This window comes from Cricetulus griseus, chromosome X, assembly GCF_003668045.3.
Source record: "Cricetulus griseus strain 17A/GY chromosome X, alternate assembly CriGri-PICRH-1.0, whole genome shotgun sequence".
NCBI lineage: Eukaryota > Metazoa > Chordata > Mammalia > Rodentia > Cricetidae > Cricetulus > Cricetulus griseus.
Genome location: NC_048604.1, coordinates 53,687,679 through 53,710,418, shown reverse-complemented (window position 1 = coordinate 53,710,418; position 22,740 = coordinate 53,687,679). Strand labels below are relative to the sequence as shown.

General features: G+C 32.4%; 1 protein-coding gene across 6 annotated transcripts in view; it reads left to right on the top strand.

Annotated features, from left to right (window-relative positions):
- Nucleotides 1-22,740, top strand: part of LOC100754537 (protocadherin-11 X-linked) — a 474,898-nt gene that overhangs the window by 370,832 nt on the left and 81,326 nt on the right. For 4 of the 6 annotated variants that reach the window (XM_035450272.1, XM_035450271.1, XM_035450269.1 and 1 more), the window contains one exon: nucleotides 22,263-22,286. The exons of the other annotated variants lie outside the window; for them this stretch is intronic. In XM_035450272.1, coding sequence (XP_035306163.1) covers nucleotides 22,263-22,286 — 24 coding nt within the window. The remainder of the gene's footprint in view (nucleotides 1-22,262; nucleotides 22,287-22,740) is intronic. 6 annotated transcript variants of the gene reach the window in all.

The following is a 22,740-nucleotide window of genomic DNA, read 5'->3' as shown; positions in this document are numbered from 1 at the left end:
AGTTTCCTAATTAGATGACACTTCTTTTGCATTGGCATAGCTTAAGTGAAATAAAAAGATAAACATAATGTCAGTCTTGGCACAGTGTTATAAGCATCTTTACTCAGAGTAAATTGAAATGTGAATGAAGATTGACTTTCTAACAACATATATTGATTTTAAAAGTTAACTCCCAATCTCATTATGGGGTTAGGGAGATATTCTCAGGAATACACAAGGATTAACCCAGCAAAGTCTGATAACAATAGTGTAGAGGGTGTCTGAGTGGGCCTTCCCCTTTAATCAGATTACTGACTACCCTAATCATCATCATAGAACCTACATCTAATAACTGAAGGAAACAGATGCAGTGACCCACAGCCAAGTACTGCAGTGAGCTCTGAATGTGGGTGACAGCTATGTTACTTGATCTGTTAGTGGTAGTGGGAGGGACGCTGGAAGTGGCACCAGGACCTATCCCAAGGGCATGAGCTACCTTTTGGGGGCCCATTCTCTTTGGTGATATACCTTCAGCCTTGATAGAGGCAGGAGGAGCTTAGTCCTGCCTCACCTTGGTATGTCAGGCTTTGTTGACACCAAAGGAAGGCCTTACCTTCTATGAGAAGTCGATTTGGGGTGGGAAGGTGGATGGGTATATGGGAGGGAGGGGTAAATGGAGTTGGTATGTAAATGAAAGATTAATTTTTTAAATAAAGAAAATCGAGTCTACTCTCAGTGTAAGATCCAATTCAAAGCAATATTTTCTGGTGTATACCAAATACCAACTAAGAAAATATCAAATGCCTCAAATGAAAACCCATTAATTATTAGAATTAATAACATGGGGGCAATGTTAAAAAGAGCTTCAATAATCTAAAGAAAATTCCTGCTTTTTTAACAAAGGAACAAATTATGTGTCAAATTATCATAAATTTAAAAGAATGAAAATAATTTTTTCCCATTCTGATGCATACCCATTTTGTATGTAAGGAATGGATAACAAAAAACAGAAACTCTCTAAACACAAGGAAAACAAAATTAAAGTATAAAAGGCATGTACCTAACTTGCTGTCATTCTAGTGAAAAATACAATTCTTACAAAACACAAATACAATGTAACTTTTTAAAAAGAGTTTTATAGCCAGACATTGGTGGTACATGCCTTTAATATCAGAATTTGGGAGGTGCAGGCAGGAAGATCTCTGAATTTAAGGATAGCCTTGTCTATAGAGCAAGATGCAGGACAGAGCAGATTACACAGAAAGACCCTATCATAAAAAGTAAGTAGTTATGGAAAATATAAGTAGGCATGAGATCTTCAATATTTGCAAATAAATATCTAGCAATGTCTTCCTTATTCTGCCTTCCAATGAATGACTTCTCTTCCTTAGATTCATGGTGGTAATATTATAGAAGCTGAACTCAGCACTAAATCTCATCCTTCATCCATTTCTATAATTACTAAAAACATAATGGACAAAGAGATGGCTCAGAAGTTAACAGTAATCACTGCTCTTGCAGATGTCATGGGCACGGTTTCAAATACCTACTTAGTGGCACATCAATCTGTACTCCAATTCTAGGAGATCCAATACTTTATTGTCCCTGGTGCCTCTTTATGTGTATGTGGTGCACACAAACACATATAAAAATAAATAAATAAATAAATATTATATTATATTAATTAAACCTTGATATTATACCACTGTTCTCTAACTTATGAACCAGCAGTGATTATGCTAGTATATGTGTATATGGATCCACTGTAGTGTGTCATAGAAATACATCATTGCATGACAAATGTACATTGTGTTGTATCAATTTTTCCTTGTTTAGAAGTGTAAACTGTGTATATGGAGTCATTTTGATAAAGAAAAAAAAACTGAATATAGTAAACTATGAATTTTTGACAGAAGTATCAACCCTATGTCTAGTAAAATATAATAAAAATACAAGTCCTTTAATCTGAATAAATACCTGGGATGTGATGCTGCCTACCTTTTATTTTGAATCTTAACACAAATTTTCTAGAACTTGTGTTGAAAAAAAATTTCATGGAGGCCAATCAACACATAGTAGCAAGTGATACTCTCAGCTTATTATTACATTATCACTTAAGAATTATAATAATATCTTATCATAGATATGGGTTCATGACATAGGACAAAAAGCTGATCTACTGAAATTACTAATGAGTAAAATTAATTACTTGGTTATCATTATCAATAAATGTGATACATGTGCACAGAATTTGACATGGTAGATGACGTTTACAAAGAAAATATATAGAAATACAAAGAGACAAACATACTGCATATGTTTATTTTTCATTATGGTAGAAAGTCTGCAACAGAAACAGGTAGTTAGCAACCCACAGTACTACTTAGAATTCAGATTAAAGATAATCACATAATGATCACAGTGAAATAACCAACATATGCTCCATGTCAGTAATTTTTTACTCTGAACTTCAGTGTTTTTCTATTAACAAAAGTGAAAGTCTGAAGGGTAAATGTAAATTGGGAATGTCAGATTATGATAATTAGGGATAATTTAACTTACTTAAAATAAATACATAATTGACCTTAATAATGGAGTTATAAATATGAGTATAATTAATTTGTTAATGACCCATGTGTTCCTTCTTTCTCTTTATCAACTTTGCATCTGCTCATTAGTTAATTTCAGTGGCTTTTAGTAACTGCATCATATTTTCTGGAATTATGTTTTTATAGAATTTGAGGCATTTAAAGAAGCTGAAGAGAATATTTCTCACATGAAAAGTTTCATAGTTTTCAATGAAAACACATTCACTTTTCTCTTGCATTCTGTGAGACATATTTCTCTCTCTCTCTCTCTCTCTCTCTATATATATATATATATATATATATATATATAATATATATAGTATATATATATGAGAGAGAAATTATAATTACAAATTATTCTGAAAATAATAGAAAGTTTAGAAAGGACCTTTGTTAAAGTATATCATGTAACCAGGTATGGTGGCTTACAACTGTAACCTCAAAACTCAGTAAGCCTTAGCAAGTAAATTGCATAGAGTCTCAGGCTAACTAAGTTTCCATAGCGCATACCTTGTTGCAATAAGAATCAAGAAAAAAAATGGAAACATGCTAAGTTCTAAGTATAAGCAACCTGTGGTTGACAGCATAATTTAAATGGCTTGTTAACAATAGAAAAAAGAACAATAGTGAAACAAAATACTGCTACAAAATGAAAAATAACACTGAACAGAAAACATCATGTGTTCAATGTCACAGCCATGGATGCAAGAGATATGATTTTGCATGCAGGAAGACAGACAAAAAGCAAGAATATTTTAAGTCTATCAGAAACCAGTGTGCTAAGAACATTTAAAAGTTATGTGTTCTACCTTCATATTCAGTCAAGCAGCCTAGTCTATACAATATAAGTTTTGTTACAAAAACATTATTTAGTAACTAATTTGGTCAAATGAAGATAAAAAACATTTTGTTAATTGCTTCAAACATTGATTCTTTAATGTATAAATACGTTGTGGGAATCAGTCTGTACCTTATAAAGTTAAACTGTATTGTATAAAACAGTGATTTCAGCTGTGTCTTGCCTTGGATGAATCCACTTTAAATGGTGGAATTTGGCTTCATTCTGCATGAGCAGAATTGCTGAGTCTCAATTGTGCATATGCCTATGTCCAGACCCAAGCAGGAGGCATGGGTTAGTTAATACATTCCTACTAATATTAAATTGATACCTCCTATAAGCTTAACTAAATGAGATTGAAAAATATTAGCACATGGGTGGATTACAAACATATCAGAAAATTACATCTAAAATTGTGTAAAGTATGTTAGACAGTTTTCAGTTTTCCTACCTGAACTCTCTAAAGATGGCAATTACCACTGTGATCTTGGGTGTCTTGAAACTAACAGGCAAAAAAAATATCTCCCAATGTTCCTGGGCTTCAGCTCAAGTTGCTCTTTGTATACTGATGAAGCCCACTAAAACTTTAACATCCATTGTCCCATTTTAGTCCATTCCTCACAATTTGACTAGACATTATCTGCAAGATCCTTTACAGCTCATCTTGACCGTTTGACTACCTAATTAGAACTGTAGCCACGATTATGCTTGTTTTGGTATTTCCAGCACTCTCTAACTGGGTTCCTAATTTACCTTGTATCTGTATCAACTCTCTTCCTTAGCCTCATAATGCATCTTTGAACTATGAGGATTATTTTACTCTTTCTTAGCAGTTCTATAAATCCACACCCATAAACCAATTGTGTGTGTGTGTGTGTGTGTGTGTGTGTGTGTGTGTGTGTGTGTTTCCTTCAAAACCAGACACAACTACTTTTTTAGGAATTTTCATTCATACAAGGAATCTGCCACAATGCCTGCATTACCTGGATCTCTGGAACCTTGCTACAACCACTCATGAGATTCTAATTCTTGCATTTCTCATGCCTGTAAAACTAAAGTCATGAGAAATATGCTACTAAGTTCTGCTGCTACTCCATATGTACCTTTGCTGGCTTGGACAGATGACAGCAGCATTAGTCTCTGCTGTCACTCTCACAAAACCACTACTCTAGATGTCTATTTTCATGCAGAGAACTCTTTGAGTAAGCATCTCCGTTAAGCCTCCATGCTTTGAAATGAATTTACATAGCCACAAGGTAGGGATTTCCACTGAAGGAGTCATGACCTCAGTGTATGTTTCCTATTATCCCATTACAACCACAAGACCTCTCTTTAATGGTTAATCTTTTTACCAATAACACTAGCTTTCTCAACATCTGTCTTGTTACCTCTTCTGTGACTTTAAACAAACTCCTTTTCTTGATAAACTGCATGTTTCACTTTGCCCTCTGCTTAATTTTATGTTCTCTCCCAATGTAGACAGGGAATCAGAGTGTTGGACTATAACAATTACCACTCCCAAATGCTATATCTTGAAGTCTCCTCCATCGACCAAATTATTCCCTTATTTTGAATTCAATCTTACTCAAGTTGTTAGGAAGTGGACCCAATGGGATCAGCTTCCTGTCCAATCTATAACAATAATAGATTGTAGGCCAGTGTTGATTTACTCAGCCTTGGTAGGAGACAATGATTGGTGGAAAATGGGCAAACTGCAGTGGTTATACCACTTTTGAATATAACACCCATTCCCCAGCAATCACATTCCTCCAGTAGATATTCAGGAAATGTTGCTTATCCTGGATGCCTCCTTAATTCATGATGAAATATTTAAGGTCCTAATCCTGTGCTGCAGACTTTGTGCAGGCACACTTAGCTTTGTGTGTTCATAATAGCAAGGACTTCATGACTTCCAGATGGAACAGTTTCATATCACATCTTCCCATTCTCCAGTTCTTATGTTACAACACCACCACCACCCCACATACATTTCGGCTATATTCCCTATTTATGACTGAACATTCTTCAATTACATATTCCTATAATATTAACTAGATAAGAGTCTCTGAATTAATTATTACACATTGACATAGGAGCATTGCTGCCCATCTTTGAGAGCAATATTATTCTAGAGATATAAACATACGCATCTATAAGTTAGTTTGACAACATGCCTGTTTAATAAAATAACAGTAGTAGCTTCCAACATGAGGAACATGACCTCCCTACCCATAAGGTTTTTGTATGGTTCACAGTATCAGCCATTTACTCCTTTCCACAGAACAGGATTCAACAAATTATCTGATCAGTTATGGTTCCTTTGGTCACTCTCTCCTTTCCTTTTTGGATAACTATGGTAATTCTAGAGACAGTTGCTGAAAACTAACGAGGGAGGGGTTGCACTAATTTTTACACAGTCTTGCTATTACTGCACCAGGGGGAATTTCTTTCCTGATTGTTAGTGTAGTAATGAGGGGTGTGGGGTAGGGATGGGAAGTTCTGGGAAAGGCCATTGATGTCTTTTCTTCCCCAAATCCTGGATAACACCTTATGGCATTACATTTACTGGGCTTTCAGGAGGAAACTTCAAACACATTCAAATTTCATTTCTTTATGTTCTGTAACCTTTATTGTTCTGTAGGATTCTGAACACTCTTTGGGTAACAATTCATAGGGAGGTTTCTTGCAGTTTTCCTTGTGATTTTCATTTAGAAGCCTGTGACTTTTGGGGAGCAGCATTATTCTACCACATGGAGTTTGTGTGTGTGTGTGTGTGTGTGTGTGTGTGTGTGTGTGTGTGTGTGTGTGTGTGTGTAACTAATTAGCCTCTAAAAGAGTATATTTTGCATGAATAATTCTTACATCATTTGTTTATGTTAACACTTCCCACCTCTCTAGTTTTGTCCTATCCTCCTACTTCTTTATAAATTTAAACATTTTCATATGTTACATTCTCATTCTCATTACTTTCATGTCCATTATATTTCAATATCTTTCATTACTATGTTTCCTCCATATCTCTTGTATCCTTTCTTGATTCATGACTATATTCCAAACAAAACATAAACATGAAATTTCAAAGCTAGAGTCCAACCTTCAGAGAGAACATAAAGTAATCCAGTGGTCCTTAACCAAAAAAGCTATTTGAAATTGACACTATTCTGGAAAGTGAAATTCGGTTTTCATCCATGGAATATCACTGGGTATATGTAGCCCACTCCAAGGAAGGTCCCATATTAAGAAGTAGCTAGCTTAAAAAGAACTAAAACAATGAAATTTTGTAGACTTTTAAATATCGCATTATTTTGTTGGGACATTTTTGTCTTACTGATTTTATTCTTTAGTTTCTCTGCTTTGGTTTTTGGATTTTTGTGGGATTTTCTTTTCCTTTTAATAAAATACTGAGAAAGATGAAGTTGGATGAGTAGAGACATGGAGAGAATATGGGAGGAACTCAGGGAGGGAAAAGAATTTAGATAAAATATAATATTTAGATAATAATACATGAACTCAACAAGTTATATTTAGGAATATACATGTACATACAAGGAATATAAACTTCAATAATAATCAATAAAGAGGATCTGAATTTTAAAGAGAACAGAAGTGGTATATTGGAGACTTTGAAGGAAGGAAAATCAAGGGAGAGATATAATTAAATTACGGTTTCAAAATAAGCGAAAAATATTGTATGAAACTATTTTTACAAATTAAAGAGTTCCATATGATAAATTGGAAGAAATGTCATATAATATTGTAGACTCCCTATATTACTCTTGAAGTGTTTTTTTTTATTTCATTTTGGTTTGGTTTGGAATTTTTGAATTACCTTGCAATTGGAAATGGAGTCTTATAATGCAGCCCAGCCTTAATTGTCCTTGACTTCGGGCTCATTCTTCTTCAGTCACCCAACTGCTAGAATTAGAATATTATGCCATAAAAATATACTAATATGTGGTTAAATTCAGAATGTCCATGAAGCAGAAGGTCTTTGACAGCATGTTTTCCCATTTTATTATTGTCATGAAGTCAAAGTTTAGAAGTAATACGTAATTCTAACCTAATATATTTAACTGTGAGAATGAATCTTAATCATCTGTGACAGTGCCTCAAGTCTCAGTCTTAATTATCTTCAAGCAAAATGATTCTAGAATTCTCATATAAATTTTTCCATTTGTAGATCATACTACTTCTTTTTTCTTATAACTTGCATATTGTTTAATCATTCTTGAACCTACTATCCTACTTTCAGTAAAAATAAGGAACAATTGTTCTTCAAATACTATATGCATTAAGGAACTCTAACACTGAACATAGTTTTACAATCACATTTAAGCCTTGAGCCTTCATTCTCCCTGCTCATTTAAATTTTCTCCTCTGTTATTTTTTGTTACCCTGATTGGTTTTTTTGCTCATCTCTGAAACACTATTTTATGGAAATAACCTTAATAATTTGATGGTTTGGTGGTGCTGAAACTCTTTAGAGTCTCCTAGTAATAAATAATAATGCCAATGCTCTTCTGAAAGGAAGTCATTATATATATGACTATATATACAACATACAAAGAACTAAACTTAAATGGGAAATTAAGGAAAACATTCAATTGAAGGGCTTCTGGCAGTGGAACCAGTATATATCCCTAGTGCATAAATGGACTCTGGGAGCACATTCCCCATACAGGGATATTCTTTCACCCTAGATATACGGGGGCGGGCCTAGGCCCTGCCCCCAAAAGGTGTGACAGACTGTGATGATCCCTCATGAAATACCTCACCTTCCCTGGGGAGTGGGGAGTGGATGGGGTTGGGATGGGGGCAGACAATGGGGAACATGGGAAGATAGGAGGGAGAGTGAACTGGGATTGATATGTAAAATAAGATTGTTTCTAATTTCAATAAAAATGATATATAAAACAGGGCTAAGAACTAAAAACAAAATTGTCAAGTGGAGAGATACAGACATTCAACATGGTAACAAGAATATAATTGTAGGTATCAGAAAAATTGACTATATTTAATTCATTTGTCTAATTCATATTTGGAGAGAAGGATACAGAACATAATGATTTTATTTATAAGTACATGACAATATTTAATTCTGTGTTTCTTTAACAGAAATACAAGATGTAGTTATTTATTAAAAATCAAAAAAAGTTATTTTCATATACCTATTGTGTTGGTTACCATAAGATTGTAGTGAAACTCAGCATTTCAATAGAGTGCAACTGATATCAATGTATGTGATCACTCATTAAATTTTGTCTGAGCACAAAATTTGTTTTTCAAGCACAATTAAGGGATTATAAAGTAATATTGTGTTGTAAGGTAGGTGACCACCTACAGTTTAGTAATGTCGTAAAATCACTGTTTCATTTGATGAGATAACAATGAGATTTATTTAATTCAATGATTTGATTGCATAGATATGTGCCAGAAATTTCTAGCGTATTAATATATGGAGTACTTTGCTATATTTGGACAGGGAATCCTTTTGAGTACATGTTCAACTATGATTTAGCACTGTGTTTCCAAAAACAAAGTGAGTTTTGATGACTTCAACATCTCAAGATACACTGTCTGTTATATGAATGGTATCTGATAACAGCAATATCCTGTAGTCACAGCAAGCAAAGTATTGGATGAAATGCAATGAATATAATTTGAATACAACTATACTTAATACATATCAAATTTTCATTTGCAGAATAATCACATTTTTTAATTCAGTAAATGTAATGCCATATATATTTTACCACAACAAAAAAGCCAAATGCATTTAGGTGTCATATCCTCCCATTATAATCATATCTTCTGAAACTGGAAATGACATTTTTACAAATATATGAGCAGAAACAATAATCACTAATTTAAATGGAAAATTTAAAATATCCCCACTTACTGCTCCAAAAGAAAAGTGAAATTTTATTTTTGATTCCATCAATTATTTTATCGACATTTGATAGAAATGTATTTCTTAAGGGGTGCATTCTCAAAACTTTAATATACTGAAAGTAATATAAAAAACATTCCTAAAACTTTAGGAATAGTTGTTGGTTCAGAAAAAAAATCCACAAACTTCTTATTTCTTTCTTTCATTGTGGGGATCACTTAATAAAATTACTTGTTTAATGAACACAAAATGCATTAAGAGGTATAGTGAAATGAAAATTTCTTTTAAATATATCAGATTTTTATTACTTCTTTGGGAAGTTTTTAAAATGTGTTTTGCTTATATTCACAACTCCCAATCCTTATCCCAAATTCATCCCCTTCCCTATCTTTCCAATTTCATATTCTTAATTTTTCCATCCTACAAGTCCAAATTGTGCTGAAAAGTATATATATATATATATATATAATATATATATATATATATATATATTAATTCTTGAATGTGTGGCCTTTCACTAGAGCAAATTTATTACTCCTAAAGAAAGCCAACTTTCCTGCTACCAAGACTATCAATTTCTTTCAGTTAGGTTTTTCAGGGTTTTTTTTTTTTTTTGGTAAAACATCATGACCAAAGATACTTACAAAATTATTCATTGTGGCTTATGGTTTCAGAAGGTTGGACTCTATAACACCTGGACAGCATCTTCAATAGCAAACACAAAGAGAGAGAGCTAAACCAGCAATTGTGCTAGGCTTTTTGTAATCTTGAATATGTATCCACCTGTTACTTATTTCCCTCAGAAAGGCTACACCTGCTAAACTTACCCAAGAATTACAATCAACTGTGGACCAAGTATTTAAATGATTGAAATTATGAGAGTCATTTATCATTTAAACCACTGTCATCTGGCTTGACCTTTCACAGGGCTTGACCATGCAATCGCAAATACTGTGAGTTCATTTTGTATGTGCAGCTGCCCCGTTGTGTCCTGAAAATACTGTTTCCTTATAATCAACTATTGCCTCTGACTGTCAGAATGTTTCTGTCCCTTATCAGTAATAATTCCTGATCAGTGGGTGGAGGGATATTGTATAGTTGCCCCATCTAGAAATAAGCAATCTGCAGTCTCTTATTCTCTGAATATTGTTCAGTTATGTGTCTGTATGTTAGTCACCATCTACTACAAATAGAAGTTCTCTGATAAGAATTGAGAAATATATCACTGTATGAGTATAAAGAGAAGTCATTGTGTGTTAGTTTAATATAATGACCATTTAGCAGAATTATAGTAGTGGGTTCTCCACTACTGTCTATGACTTCTCTCACTATGGATTCTTAGACCAACAGTAGACCAGGTAGGGATGTCATTCTGTGAAGCCAGTGACCTTCTAAACTAGTTCTCAGTCTCATGGTTGTGAATAAAATAGGGGATACATTTGTAGCTATGGATGCATAAAGGACTTCCTAAGACAGATCCTGATAGGGCAGACATTAGGACCAACAATTGATAAACAGGTCCTTCTGTGGCCTAAGCAGCTGTGAGCAACACATGAACCTGGAAAGGAGCATAATGGTAGATTCTGTTTATTTCAGGAATGAACCATTTTTATTTTGCCACAACTTCTTACATAGCCTTCAGCTGGTTACTACAGAAAGCTTTACAGAGCTTGAGCAAAAAATGCTGGAATTCCTCATCCAAATTCTTCCTTCTGCACTTACCTCAACCTTCTGGTCTTGTTTTACATGAGGCCATTTCTCCTAGGCCTTATCTCATGCCTTCAGTTTTCCATGGTGTCTGTAGCTTTCTGTTCTCAGGGCTACACATTAATCTGAGTTTGTTTCCAAGAAAGGAACCGCAGGGCAATTGGACACCTGAGAGGGCCTCACAAATCCAAAAGCTTTTGTAGAGAAATTACACCAGTGTTTGAACAAAGAAGCAGACCATAGGATGAGAAAAGTAATTACCAACTAACACCAGAGGGTTAGTATTCAGAATATGCAAAGAACTCAAAAACCTAAACATCAAACCTCCCAGTTTAACAAAAGTGAGATAGTATTGAACATACAGCTCTCAAAATATGAAATATAAATGGATAAGAAACATTTTTTAAAAAGTTCAACATCCTTTGCCTTCAGAAAAACGTAAATTTAAACTAATTTGAGAATTCTTATTCTCATAAAAAAGACCAAGATAAAAAATAGATAATGACATATCAATTTTTCTTGATGTCAGATGCATTGATTTTTAAATGCTCAATGGTAGAAAAGAGGAAAATTATTAATTATTCAAGGAAGTGACAACATTTATTCATGTAATATTTTAATCTGATATAACTGATAATATTAATATGAAAAATATAGATTTGTTTGTGCTTATGATTGAATTTTTCATATAACACTATATGGACCAAAAGGTTAGTAGAAATATATAGATAGATGATAATGATAAATACAGATAGATGATAGAGAATGATGGATACAAATCCCTTGAATCCAGTTACTAATATATTTGTAAATACAAACATGGAAATCACTCATTTTATGAGTTTTCTGTCATCTACTGTGAAAATTTACTGAATGAAGGAAAAAATTCAACTTTCTGTAAAATAATAGATGTATATCCGTTGATGTCATGAGCACATAATATCATCTAAGCAATATAGTATAAAGATGAATTTCTCCAAAAGCAAGTCAAATATTGTATATGTACCATTGTATAACAAGATATAGAACGTAACAGTTGGAATATTTTTGTATTTTTCCTTTTAATTCTCTATATTGTTTTTATTTGTCTCTTACAAGTTCACTGACATGCTTAGTAAGTAGTCTATATGGAATCATAATTAAGTTGTCATTTTATGGATATGTCAATATCTAAAACAGTGTTTGTGGTTCAAAAGTATCCTTTCCTAAACTTATAATGTGACCGGTAATGCTCCAACTTTTCAGTATTAAATATTAATTTAGAATTATACATTAATAATATGATCCAATTGGTTTTTTGAAATCCAGTCCAATGTGGACTATTAAAGTAGCTTATTTTGTTTATAAACTGGCAAAGGCTTCATTTAGGCCATGGATTCTAGACAAACTACAATGAATATTATGGCTATGAATATCTATCTTAAATTTTAAACTGATTGATATTATCTTGTAAAAATATAATAAGAAAATTTCCATGTTAAATACTAGAAGTATAATATTTCTAGACCTCAAAAACTACAGTTCATCAGGGGAAGCCATATTCTTTTTGGAGACCAGGCTGGCCTCAAACTCACAGAGATCCACCTGCCTTTCCTCCCAAATGCTGGGATCAAAGGCATGTGCCACCAACGCCCAGCGCAGGAAACCGTATTCTTACTAAACACCTAGAGTGACAAATTCTGAAATCTCTATCTTTATAATTACTAGTGATGGTTAAAATACTAATAATTTTAATGTATCCCAGTTATGTATTGTTGTGTGACTCTATTCTAGGATAGATGTGACAAAACATCTACTTATTTCAGTTAGGTAACAAACGACAGACCAATGTGGTGATACAATGCTTGTACAACTAAAGCCGGTCTGAAGATCAGAGAATGGAGCTTGCCACTATTTAACCCTAGTAGAGGACACCAAAAAGAGTGACTGTAAACCATGTTAAGACAAGGCAGTCCAGTCCTTCAGAATTTCATGCTTCTCAGAAATGTCTGTCAGATATACTAGAACTCTATGGTTACATAAATTGAAAATCGTTTTACCTGGGTAAAGGTTTCTTCTTAAGGGGATTTGTTGTTAGAAAGTTTCACAGACTTTAAGTTTTTAGAATTAAGAATATCAAGTTAAATTTTTAAGATTTATTTATTTTTATTTTATTGCATAAATGTTTGCCTGCATTTGTGAGTACACTGAGTACATGCCTGTTGTCTGCAGAGGCCAAAAGAGTGTGTTGTATCTTCTGAATTTGGAGTTAAGAATAATTTTGAGCCACCGGTGTAGGTGGTGTGAATGAGATCCACATGCTGAGAAAGGGCCACAAGTATTCTTAATCACTGATCCATTTCTGTAGGTCCAACTTTTAAAATATTTTCTGATTTCTGCATATCTTTATAGTACCAAAACAATTAAAATACGTGAATAATTACACATTACATATTTTTTTCTTCCTGCTATATGCATCCCAATTATATGTATTTAATGAACAAAGTGGAGTCTGGTAATATTATATATCCATGACTGAAGGGTCTCATTTTTATAAATGAATGGGTTTTCTGAAAATTCTTGGATATCATTTTCATTTTCATGCACATTTTGTTGAGGAAAATAATACACATGCTTTGTATGTTTTAGATAGTACTCAATTGACTATTCATATTAAAAAGCAAATATTTAATGAAAAACAATTAGAAAATGAATGTGGATTTATTTTAAAATTACATGGCAAACTACTAAATTCATGTATGGAGATAATACACAATATAGTGGGAAAGATGTAGTTCTCCTGAGAAAAGCTTTTGTTAGAGTTTATTTAAGCCAATTAGAATATATTACATAGAAATTAATATGTTCTTATCTCTATTAATGTTTGAAAATCCTGATCAGAATTGAAAATATAGGCTGAAGATTAAAATAATTCATTATGTATTAACAAACTTCCATCAATTTTTTACTATTTAATTTAGATATATAGTTTTTATTATTATTTTAGGAGAGAGAAGTGCATGTAGAATTTCAAGTTAATTCAACTAAAACTAAAATTCATTTGTTTGGGGCATAAAAGGAAGAATACTATATTATCTCCATAATGCAGAGGAAGAACTTAAACAGAGTATGAAATATTGCTGCTAAGTGATAGAAAAACACAGTGTTACAATGTTTTGTCAGAGAACAATGGGCAGTAGAAGACTAGATAGGACTGGCATATGTTCTAAATAAATGTACTAGTTGTTCATGTTTATTTGTCTAATATAAATTTCAGTCAAGTTCTTAGCAACATTGTTCTGCTGACATAAGCTCATTTCTACATAGATATCCAATTTTGGTTAGAAGTAATGCTTACATTTTATGTCTGAAGAAGCTAAGAAAGTTAGAGATTAATACTTAGGAATTCAAGCAAATGCAGACATTAATTTATAGTGTATGAAAGATTTATATATCCGTCCTTGTTATATAAAAGTAGATCTCAGGCAGTATTTTATCTTAGTGACATGCTTTCCTTTTCTAAGTTTGAAAAATATAATATTTATATTTTGAGCAGCCAAAGAACCATTACCTTGAATCTCTGTCTTTTAATCATGAAGTGTAGATGATTTCTAAAGCAGAAAGCATTGGTTTATTCAAGAAACCTTTTAACATGTCTTGTGAACTCAGTTAATCTGTCAGGCTGATAAAAATAAGTCCTTCACAGACCCTCTTCTTCTTATGCATATAAGCTTTTATTTAATTGAGTTTGAAATAACTTGCTTCTACTTTTCATTTCCTCCCCATATTTGTGGTACTGTCTTGAATGCTTTGTTCCTTGCTGCCATAAAAAATTTACCAATATATCATTTAAGAAGAACACTTCCCTGCTGTAGATACCCAATATGTCTCACCACATGGAAAATGTCTCTTCTTGTTTATTTCTAAATTATATAGGAAGTTGTCCATATGTTAGTATTATCTACTGATATTTAAAATGTAAAGTTAAAAAATTCTGTGGATAACAATTATGCAGATACTTCCAATTTTTGATCTAATTTATGTCTTACTAAAGTTACATGTATAACTGTTTGCATATAATGTAAACAGAGTTGGATATGTTTCATTCTCATTATATTTATAATGAAAAATGCTCTTATACTGATTTTTGGGGAAAGAACACTATAATATCTAAACTTGGAAAAATAATTAACATTAACCTGAGGCACAATATTTGAGGTATCATCTACAATTTTACCCTTATTCACATATATTTATTTAAATTTTTAATTAAGACAATAAAAAGCTTTCAATAAATCGACCTTACTGTATTTTTCATTTTATACAGAATTTTAACATTAAATTAGCAGAACATTGTTTTGAGGAAACTAAATGCCATTTGTAATAGTGAAAGGTATTAAAAATTCTTAAAAACTTTTACAGAATATTTCTAAGAATGTATTCATATGTAAACATATGTAAACATATACTGTGGAATAATAGACTTGAAATCTGTTATTTTGGAAATAGTAACTACATGATATATTTATTTTGTCATTTTGCTATATTATATGCTACAAATAATAGAATCAATATAATTATGCTGCAATATAAATGTAGTTTTTATATAATACATTAGAAATAAAACTTTCTAAATGAAATCTCCTTATCCTCAAACTAATCTAAACTGTGTGCAGATTCTAATATTTAAGCAAGTTGTATTATTCTATTATCTTACACACATTGAGTATCAGATGACCTTACACCAGTAATTAACAGCTTCAAATTATTACATGGCACTCTCTCTCTAATTCTGTGTCCACTTATGTTACCAAATGTTTAATTGCCTACTATTTTCTTTATGTCAAATGGCATTTTAATGGGAGCATGTGATAGATTAAAGAGGTTGGTGAAAATGAGACATAAAAGTTCAATTATTTCAATTCTAACTATAGTTATTTTTGAAAGATTTATTATAGTTTCTGCCTGTAAAAGTAATTAGGATTTGTCACTGAACAGATGGCTTAGCAGCTAAGAGGACCTCAGTTCAATTCCCAGCAAACACATGGTGGCTAACAACCATCTGTAACCAGGCACCCAGGAATACACAAGGATGTCCCCTACTAAGAAACTAAGCAATAGTGAAGAGGCTACCTTAATTGCCTTCCCCCTATAATTAAATTGATTACTACCTTAAATGCTATCATAGAGCCTTCATCCAGTACTTGATGGAAGCAGATACAGAGATTCATATCTAAGCACTGGCCCTAACTCCTGGAATCCATTTGTAGAGAGGGGGAGCAATAATATGTGCAAAGTGGTCAAGACCATGCTGAGAAAATCCACAGAAACAACTGACCTCAGCAAATGGGAGCTCACTGACTCCAGACTCTCAGCTGAGAAACTTGCACAAGACTGAATGTGGGTGGCAGTTGGGGGATTTGGGCAGTTTATGGGGCCACTAGCAGTGGAACCAGTATTTATTACTACGGTATGAACTGCCTTTTGGGAGCCCATTCCCTGTGGAGGGATACCTTGCTCAGCCTAGATACAGGATGGAGGGACTTGGTCCTACCCCAAATGATATGACAGACTTTGATGATTCTCCATGGGAAGCCTCAGTCACTCTGAGTACTGGATGGGGGATGGGGTGGGGAGAAGGTGGGTGGAGGAGGGCTGGGAATACAGCAGATAGAGGGAACAGGGATTGGTATGTAAAATAAGTTTGTTTGAAAAATTTAAAAAAAAATTAAAAGAAAAATGTTTGTCCCAATTCTTTTCAATGCACAGGGCCCAAAACAATTTACTAATATTCAACATTCCTAATATTGGAGAAAATTATTAAAGAAAATAGTAATTTAAAACTTTAAATCATATACAGATTTTACATTGTAAGATTTGAAGTATGTATTTCATCTGCTATACAAAAAAAAAAATCTGCTTAAAAATCAACCTCTCTGTGGACCTAAACACCAGATATGGAAACCAAGTCTTATTTCAAGAATGTCTTAATTTAGAATTCATCCACTGGAGAACAGATTGAATATTAAGAGCTGTGAAATGCTTGAGATCTGTGATTGTTTCAAGCATTTGGATTAGCTTAGAGTCAGGTTTCAAAAATATTGATTTATTAATAAACTTTCTCTGAACTGAAAAAATTGGAACTAGCCCTTTAAGGTTTGCTTTTGCAATTTCTCAAGGTTGTTAGCATTTGCATATTATAAAACTATTTCATGTGCTTTTCCAAGCAGCACAGTCATGGCCTCAATTGTCTTTTAGTAGACTATAAAATAATTTATGTTGTCACATTGTTATCTGTTCAATATTTTAGATTTACTCTAAATTCAGATTTCTTTAGGAAATAAGTACAATATTAACAAAAGAGAGAAAATTTTCTATTACGTATTTATGTTAACCGAGAAAAGTTGTAGATTTCACCAGATTGATTAATGAAGTCATATTATTGGAAGAAAATTTTGAGTAAACTTATACAGACATATTATCTTTTCTATGATGTATTCCTTTCTGTGCATCCCAGAATTTATCTTCTCTTAGTTAAAATTGTGAAAAGGAAATCATGTTTTCTGGATTTCCTCTATATGGTTTTAAGTTATTTAGAATATTAAGTCTAAACTTTTGAAACTGATTATTTTTGACTTATGTTTTTTAGATTAAAAAATAATATTCTTTTTTCTTTCAAAATATGGCTAATTACTAATTACTGTGTTCAGTTGACATTTTCATATTTGGCAAAACAGTATTTTAATTTATAAACTATGTTATTTTCTTGTTTTTTCCTTTGAGTTGTTATATGAAGGACAGAAGTTATTATCAGAGACTGGGATATTTCTGTGTTAGGCCTGACCATGTTTTTGTTGCTGATAATGATTTGAACTGTATTTATCTGGTTCAAAAGGTTTCCTAGAATAATTTTAGTATGTTACCTGGAGATCCTTCTTGTGATATTTTGGTAAAGAAAGTGGCTGCTTTTCACCCTTATCTGAAAAGTCTGCCTGAGACTAAAATGAATAGTTTTGGATTAATTATCTTGACAGAGGACATCTCAAAATGGCCTAGTATAGACTTTGTCATGTGGTTATTAGTGGTAACTGTAATAAAATTTGTAATGAAAATGAACAAGTTGAGCATGGTAAATTATAAAATATAAAATTTGAGGATAAAAGGAGCACGCAGAAGGCAGCTAAGTACTGTATTCAAGGTGTTAAACAAATTGAGAAATGTGACAGACATAGTGGTGACCTCATGGCAAGAACCCACCCAGCTAAGTTTCCAACTTGTAAAAAAGAATTAAAGAAAAGCTTGTAGCTGGGTGTGGTTTTACATGCCTTTAATCCCAGCACTCAGAAGTCAAAGGCTGGTGAATCTCTGATTTTGAGGGCATCATGACTTACAGAGCAAGTTCCAGAACATCCAAGCTTAGGCATTGAAAGAAACCATGGGAAGTACAAAGCTAGTGAAGATGTAATTAAACGGTCTCATATGTAATTGTAATTGTATGATGTAATTTCCATGGTCCAACCTCAGGAAGCAGTAGGACTTGGCATCTTCAGCTATGTGATTCTGGAGTTAAGGATTGATGCAAGGGGCTATAGAATTTTCCTTTGTGACTAAGGAAAGCCTCTGAAGCCAGGCATGTGCAAATGGTGTCCCTGAATGGAGGCCTACAGAGACTATTGAGTGAAGTTGTAAAATGGAAGCCTGTATTGCCTTCAAGACCCCAAGATGTAGAGGATCCCAGAGAGGTGGGATACCTGCCAAGGAGACCTGACAATAGGGAGTGGAACAAGCATAAGACAGAAAAGTATGCTGGGGTGGCTTCTTGGTGCAATATCTTGGCATACAGGCAGACATAGAAGCTGAGTGTAGAGAAGAAGCTATATCTAGATGCAGAGGAAATAGGAAGCCAACTGAGATACTGGGCATGGTTTGAGCAGATATGAGACATAAAGACCCACTTCCATAGTGACAGATTTCCTCCATCCAGACCATACTGACACCAACAAAGCCACACATACCAATAGCTCAATTCCTTATGAGCTTATGGATTTAGTTTCATCCAAACAACCACACCAATCCTATTTGTTCCTCTCTGGGTCTTTTACTGTCCAGCCTCTAGTTCCTTAGCATCAAGTCTCAGGCTTGAGTTTTCTCGTGGCATTAAACTCAAGTTGGAGGAGTCATTGGTTGACTACTCTCCAAAATTCTGAGCCGCCATTTGTAGCATGAATAATAAAACCCCAGATACAGATATTCTGGATAAAGATGAAGATTAGAAAAGCAAAGAAGTCAAACCACTAAAGAGTTCTTACCTCTACGAAAGCTAACACCAAAGAGACAATCCTGCCTCAGTGTGACTACAGACTGATTACATAGCTCTCCTATCTCTACCCACTTTTATTCCTTTCTAGTACTGGGTTTAAAGGTACTTTATGCAGTCAAACTTATCGTGTTTATCACAACATAATTTTATACTATCATTACATTTGTGTAAGTAACAATTATACCTGAATTATAAAGCACTTCAAAATATGAAAACAATCATATTGTTAAAATCAATGTAAGGAAGTTAGTGAGAATATTTGGTGTGTAGAGGAAGCTTGTAACCTAACTTCAGTTATACAGCCAGGACTCCATTTACAGAAGTTGTTTAAGTGTTGTGTAAGTAAGAGACTCCACTTACACCTTCCTCCACACATGGTGTGGTCCATTTGTTCTGGAGAAAACAAATGCACAGTCATGGCAAAAAAAGAAAAAGTAAAGGACACCACAACCCCCTACATGCAAATAATTGCTTAAAACAAATGTATGTTACTAAATATATACTTCTTTTCTATTATTTAAAAGTATATTACTATTACAGATAAATCATACTGTACAGTTGATAAACTGTACATAAATTAATCAGAAAAATTTTGTTTTGCCCGTTAATCATGTAGACTGTAATATCTCAGAGAAAAAGCAAAATTTTCATCTTGATGCTAAAGAATCTAGATCAAGCACTCAGGAGGCAGAGGCAGGCAGATCTCAGTGAGTTCGAGGTCAACCTGGTCTATGATGTGATTTCAAGGACAGCCAGATAAATGCTGTGTGAAAAACCCAAAAATAAATAAATAAATAAATAAATAAATAAATAAATAAATAAATAAACACATGCATTAAAAGAATCTAGGGCATTGTGGGATGGTTTTCAAAAATGTGATTTATTAAATGTAAATCAAAATTATAATATATATATATATATATATATATATATATGAGAGAGAGAGAGACACACACAGAGAGAGAGAGAGAGAGACAAAGAGATTATACTATATCATTTACCTCTTTCTTTTCTTCCTTTCAAACACTCTTATGTCCTGCTTTGCTCCCTTTCAAATTCATCTCCTCTTTTCATTGTTTAAATATATATGTGTATATGTGTTTAGTTTCTATAATGTTGCTTGTAGATATTTTTGTAATTAAAACATCCTAATTTTATATGCTCTCTATTGGGTTATTATAGTCTTAAATATATTGCTTAATATAATAAAAATATTTCTATTTTCGAAAATGTTTCATGTTGTTAATAGAAGTGATTCTTCAGAGTGTGTAAGGAAAATTTTAAGTGGAATATTTTTATTTTCTTGAATTTTAAGGAAAGTTGATCAGTTTGATTTCATTCATATATAAATCAATTTTCAATTTTTAGGTTAGGGAAGAAAAAGTCTTGACTAGATTATCTAAGTGTACTTGCTTTCTTCTTGGTTGTTCTTTTGCTATTTATTTAACTTCCTTTACTTGTTAAAAATATCCAGAGCCTAAAAGCATGTCCAGCCCCATCACAACCTATTCGTTTTTATCTATTCATTTACCAAATAACAGAATTTTGATCATTGATGTCTAGACTACTTTGGAATTGTAGCTTAGAAGTGAAAAGCAAGTACTTTATTTCTAGATTTTCATTTCTGTGTAAGATATAAACAAATAATATTGTAATAACACTTGCATTAATTTTTCAGTATAATAATGAATACTAAGCATGTGTTTGTGTGTGTGACTGCATTTGAATCTTTCCAAAGAACTTGATCCAACAAGGCTGTAGGGTTTCAGAAAGTTTTTTGAAAGATCAATCTTGCGCTAAATGTCTTTAAGAACTGTTATTTTTCTTTTATTCTTTAGCATGTGTTACAATTAAATTGCATTACTTCTTGATGAAAGACATTGTGAGAGAAAAACAATGTTCTCTGATATGCCAATGACACTGAAAAACAGCCAACGACCTTCATTTATTAATTCATGTGATTGTATAAGAATATTGCTTAACTACTTCCATATTAATTTTGTTCATGACCTACTATTCCCTTAAAAAATCATTTCATTTTAAACTACCTCAATTTTAGTTGAACTTTGTTTTATGCAATTGCAATTTGTCTTTTAAGCTCTTAATCATGAAAGAATATTTTAAGATACATAATAAAACACAGAAGTGATCAATAAGTAAGTTTTCCTGTGGATTTCAACTTTTTACAAATAATAAATTGGATAAACATACATGCAGACATTATGATAAGAACCTAATATTTTATTAGTATAAACCATCTAGTTTAAATTTAGATTTGATTACTTGTTCTTGAATATGTCATAGTGTCTTTAAAAGAAAATTAAAAATTCAATGCCTATGTTTATCTAGAATATTTTTAAAATATGCTTGTAGCATTCCCCCAACTTCTAATTTTGTGAAATAATGTGTATGTAGGGTTAAGAAGATAAGCATAGGAACTTTTCTTAAAATGATAAGAACAATTCTATTAAACAACTATCATGCTAGTGTCTATTTTTGGCAATTTTCTTTATTTTCATCACTACAATTTGGAGAGAGAGTACTGTAGGTAAAACATACCATAATTTTTTACATAATACATTTCTAGTAGGTGGGTATATGAATGAAAATGAAGCTTTATTGATGTGCTGTACTTTTCTGTGAAGTGAGAAATGTACTGATTTCTTGCAAAACATTCAGCTCCTAACAAAAGGGTAAAAGCGCATAGACATCAACGAAAGGAGAAATTATTGCTTGCTGAAAATGCAACATATCAAATAGATTTGGTGAAATCTCAGTCATGCAAACTACAGAAAACAAAATAATGGATTTAAACCTTGTTTATGTTACCATATTTTCTGTGAAATGATGTTGATAATATAATGGAATATAATATAATTTATTATAACTTACATAATAATAGAAATATAATGGGAAGAAGATAAATATATGTTGTTTAACTTTATATAAATCTCTTTTTAGCTTTCATTCCTGGACTAAAGAAAGGTACAGTAGAAACAAACACAAAACTTCATTAAAATGCATGTTTCATTTCAAAATGATTTGTCTATTTATGTTTAAGAACATTTTTCACTTCTCATTAAGCATTACAATTTTAAGTGCTTGTTTTAGATGTTAAATTGAGTTGGTATCTAATGGATTATTCCTTAAGTTTATCTTGAATACTTTAATGATTTCTCCAATTTCTTTTCATCAATGTTTATGCAATAAAATTAATATTGTCATGTAGCCATTTACTTGAGTTAAAATAGTTGCTTTTTGATTTAATTATTTATTTCTTCCTCTGACCAGGTAAGTATTTTCAATATTTTCTTGAATATGAAAGATAGAATTTTATCTTTTGGCATTTCTTTTCTAATTTGGTCTATAAATTTTTCATGCTGTACACATTCTCAACAAAATAGTCTAAATTTCCATTCTTTTAAAGTTATGTAATGTA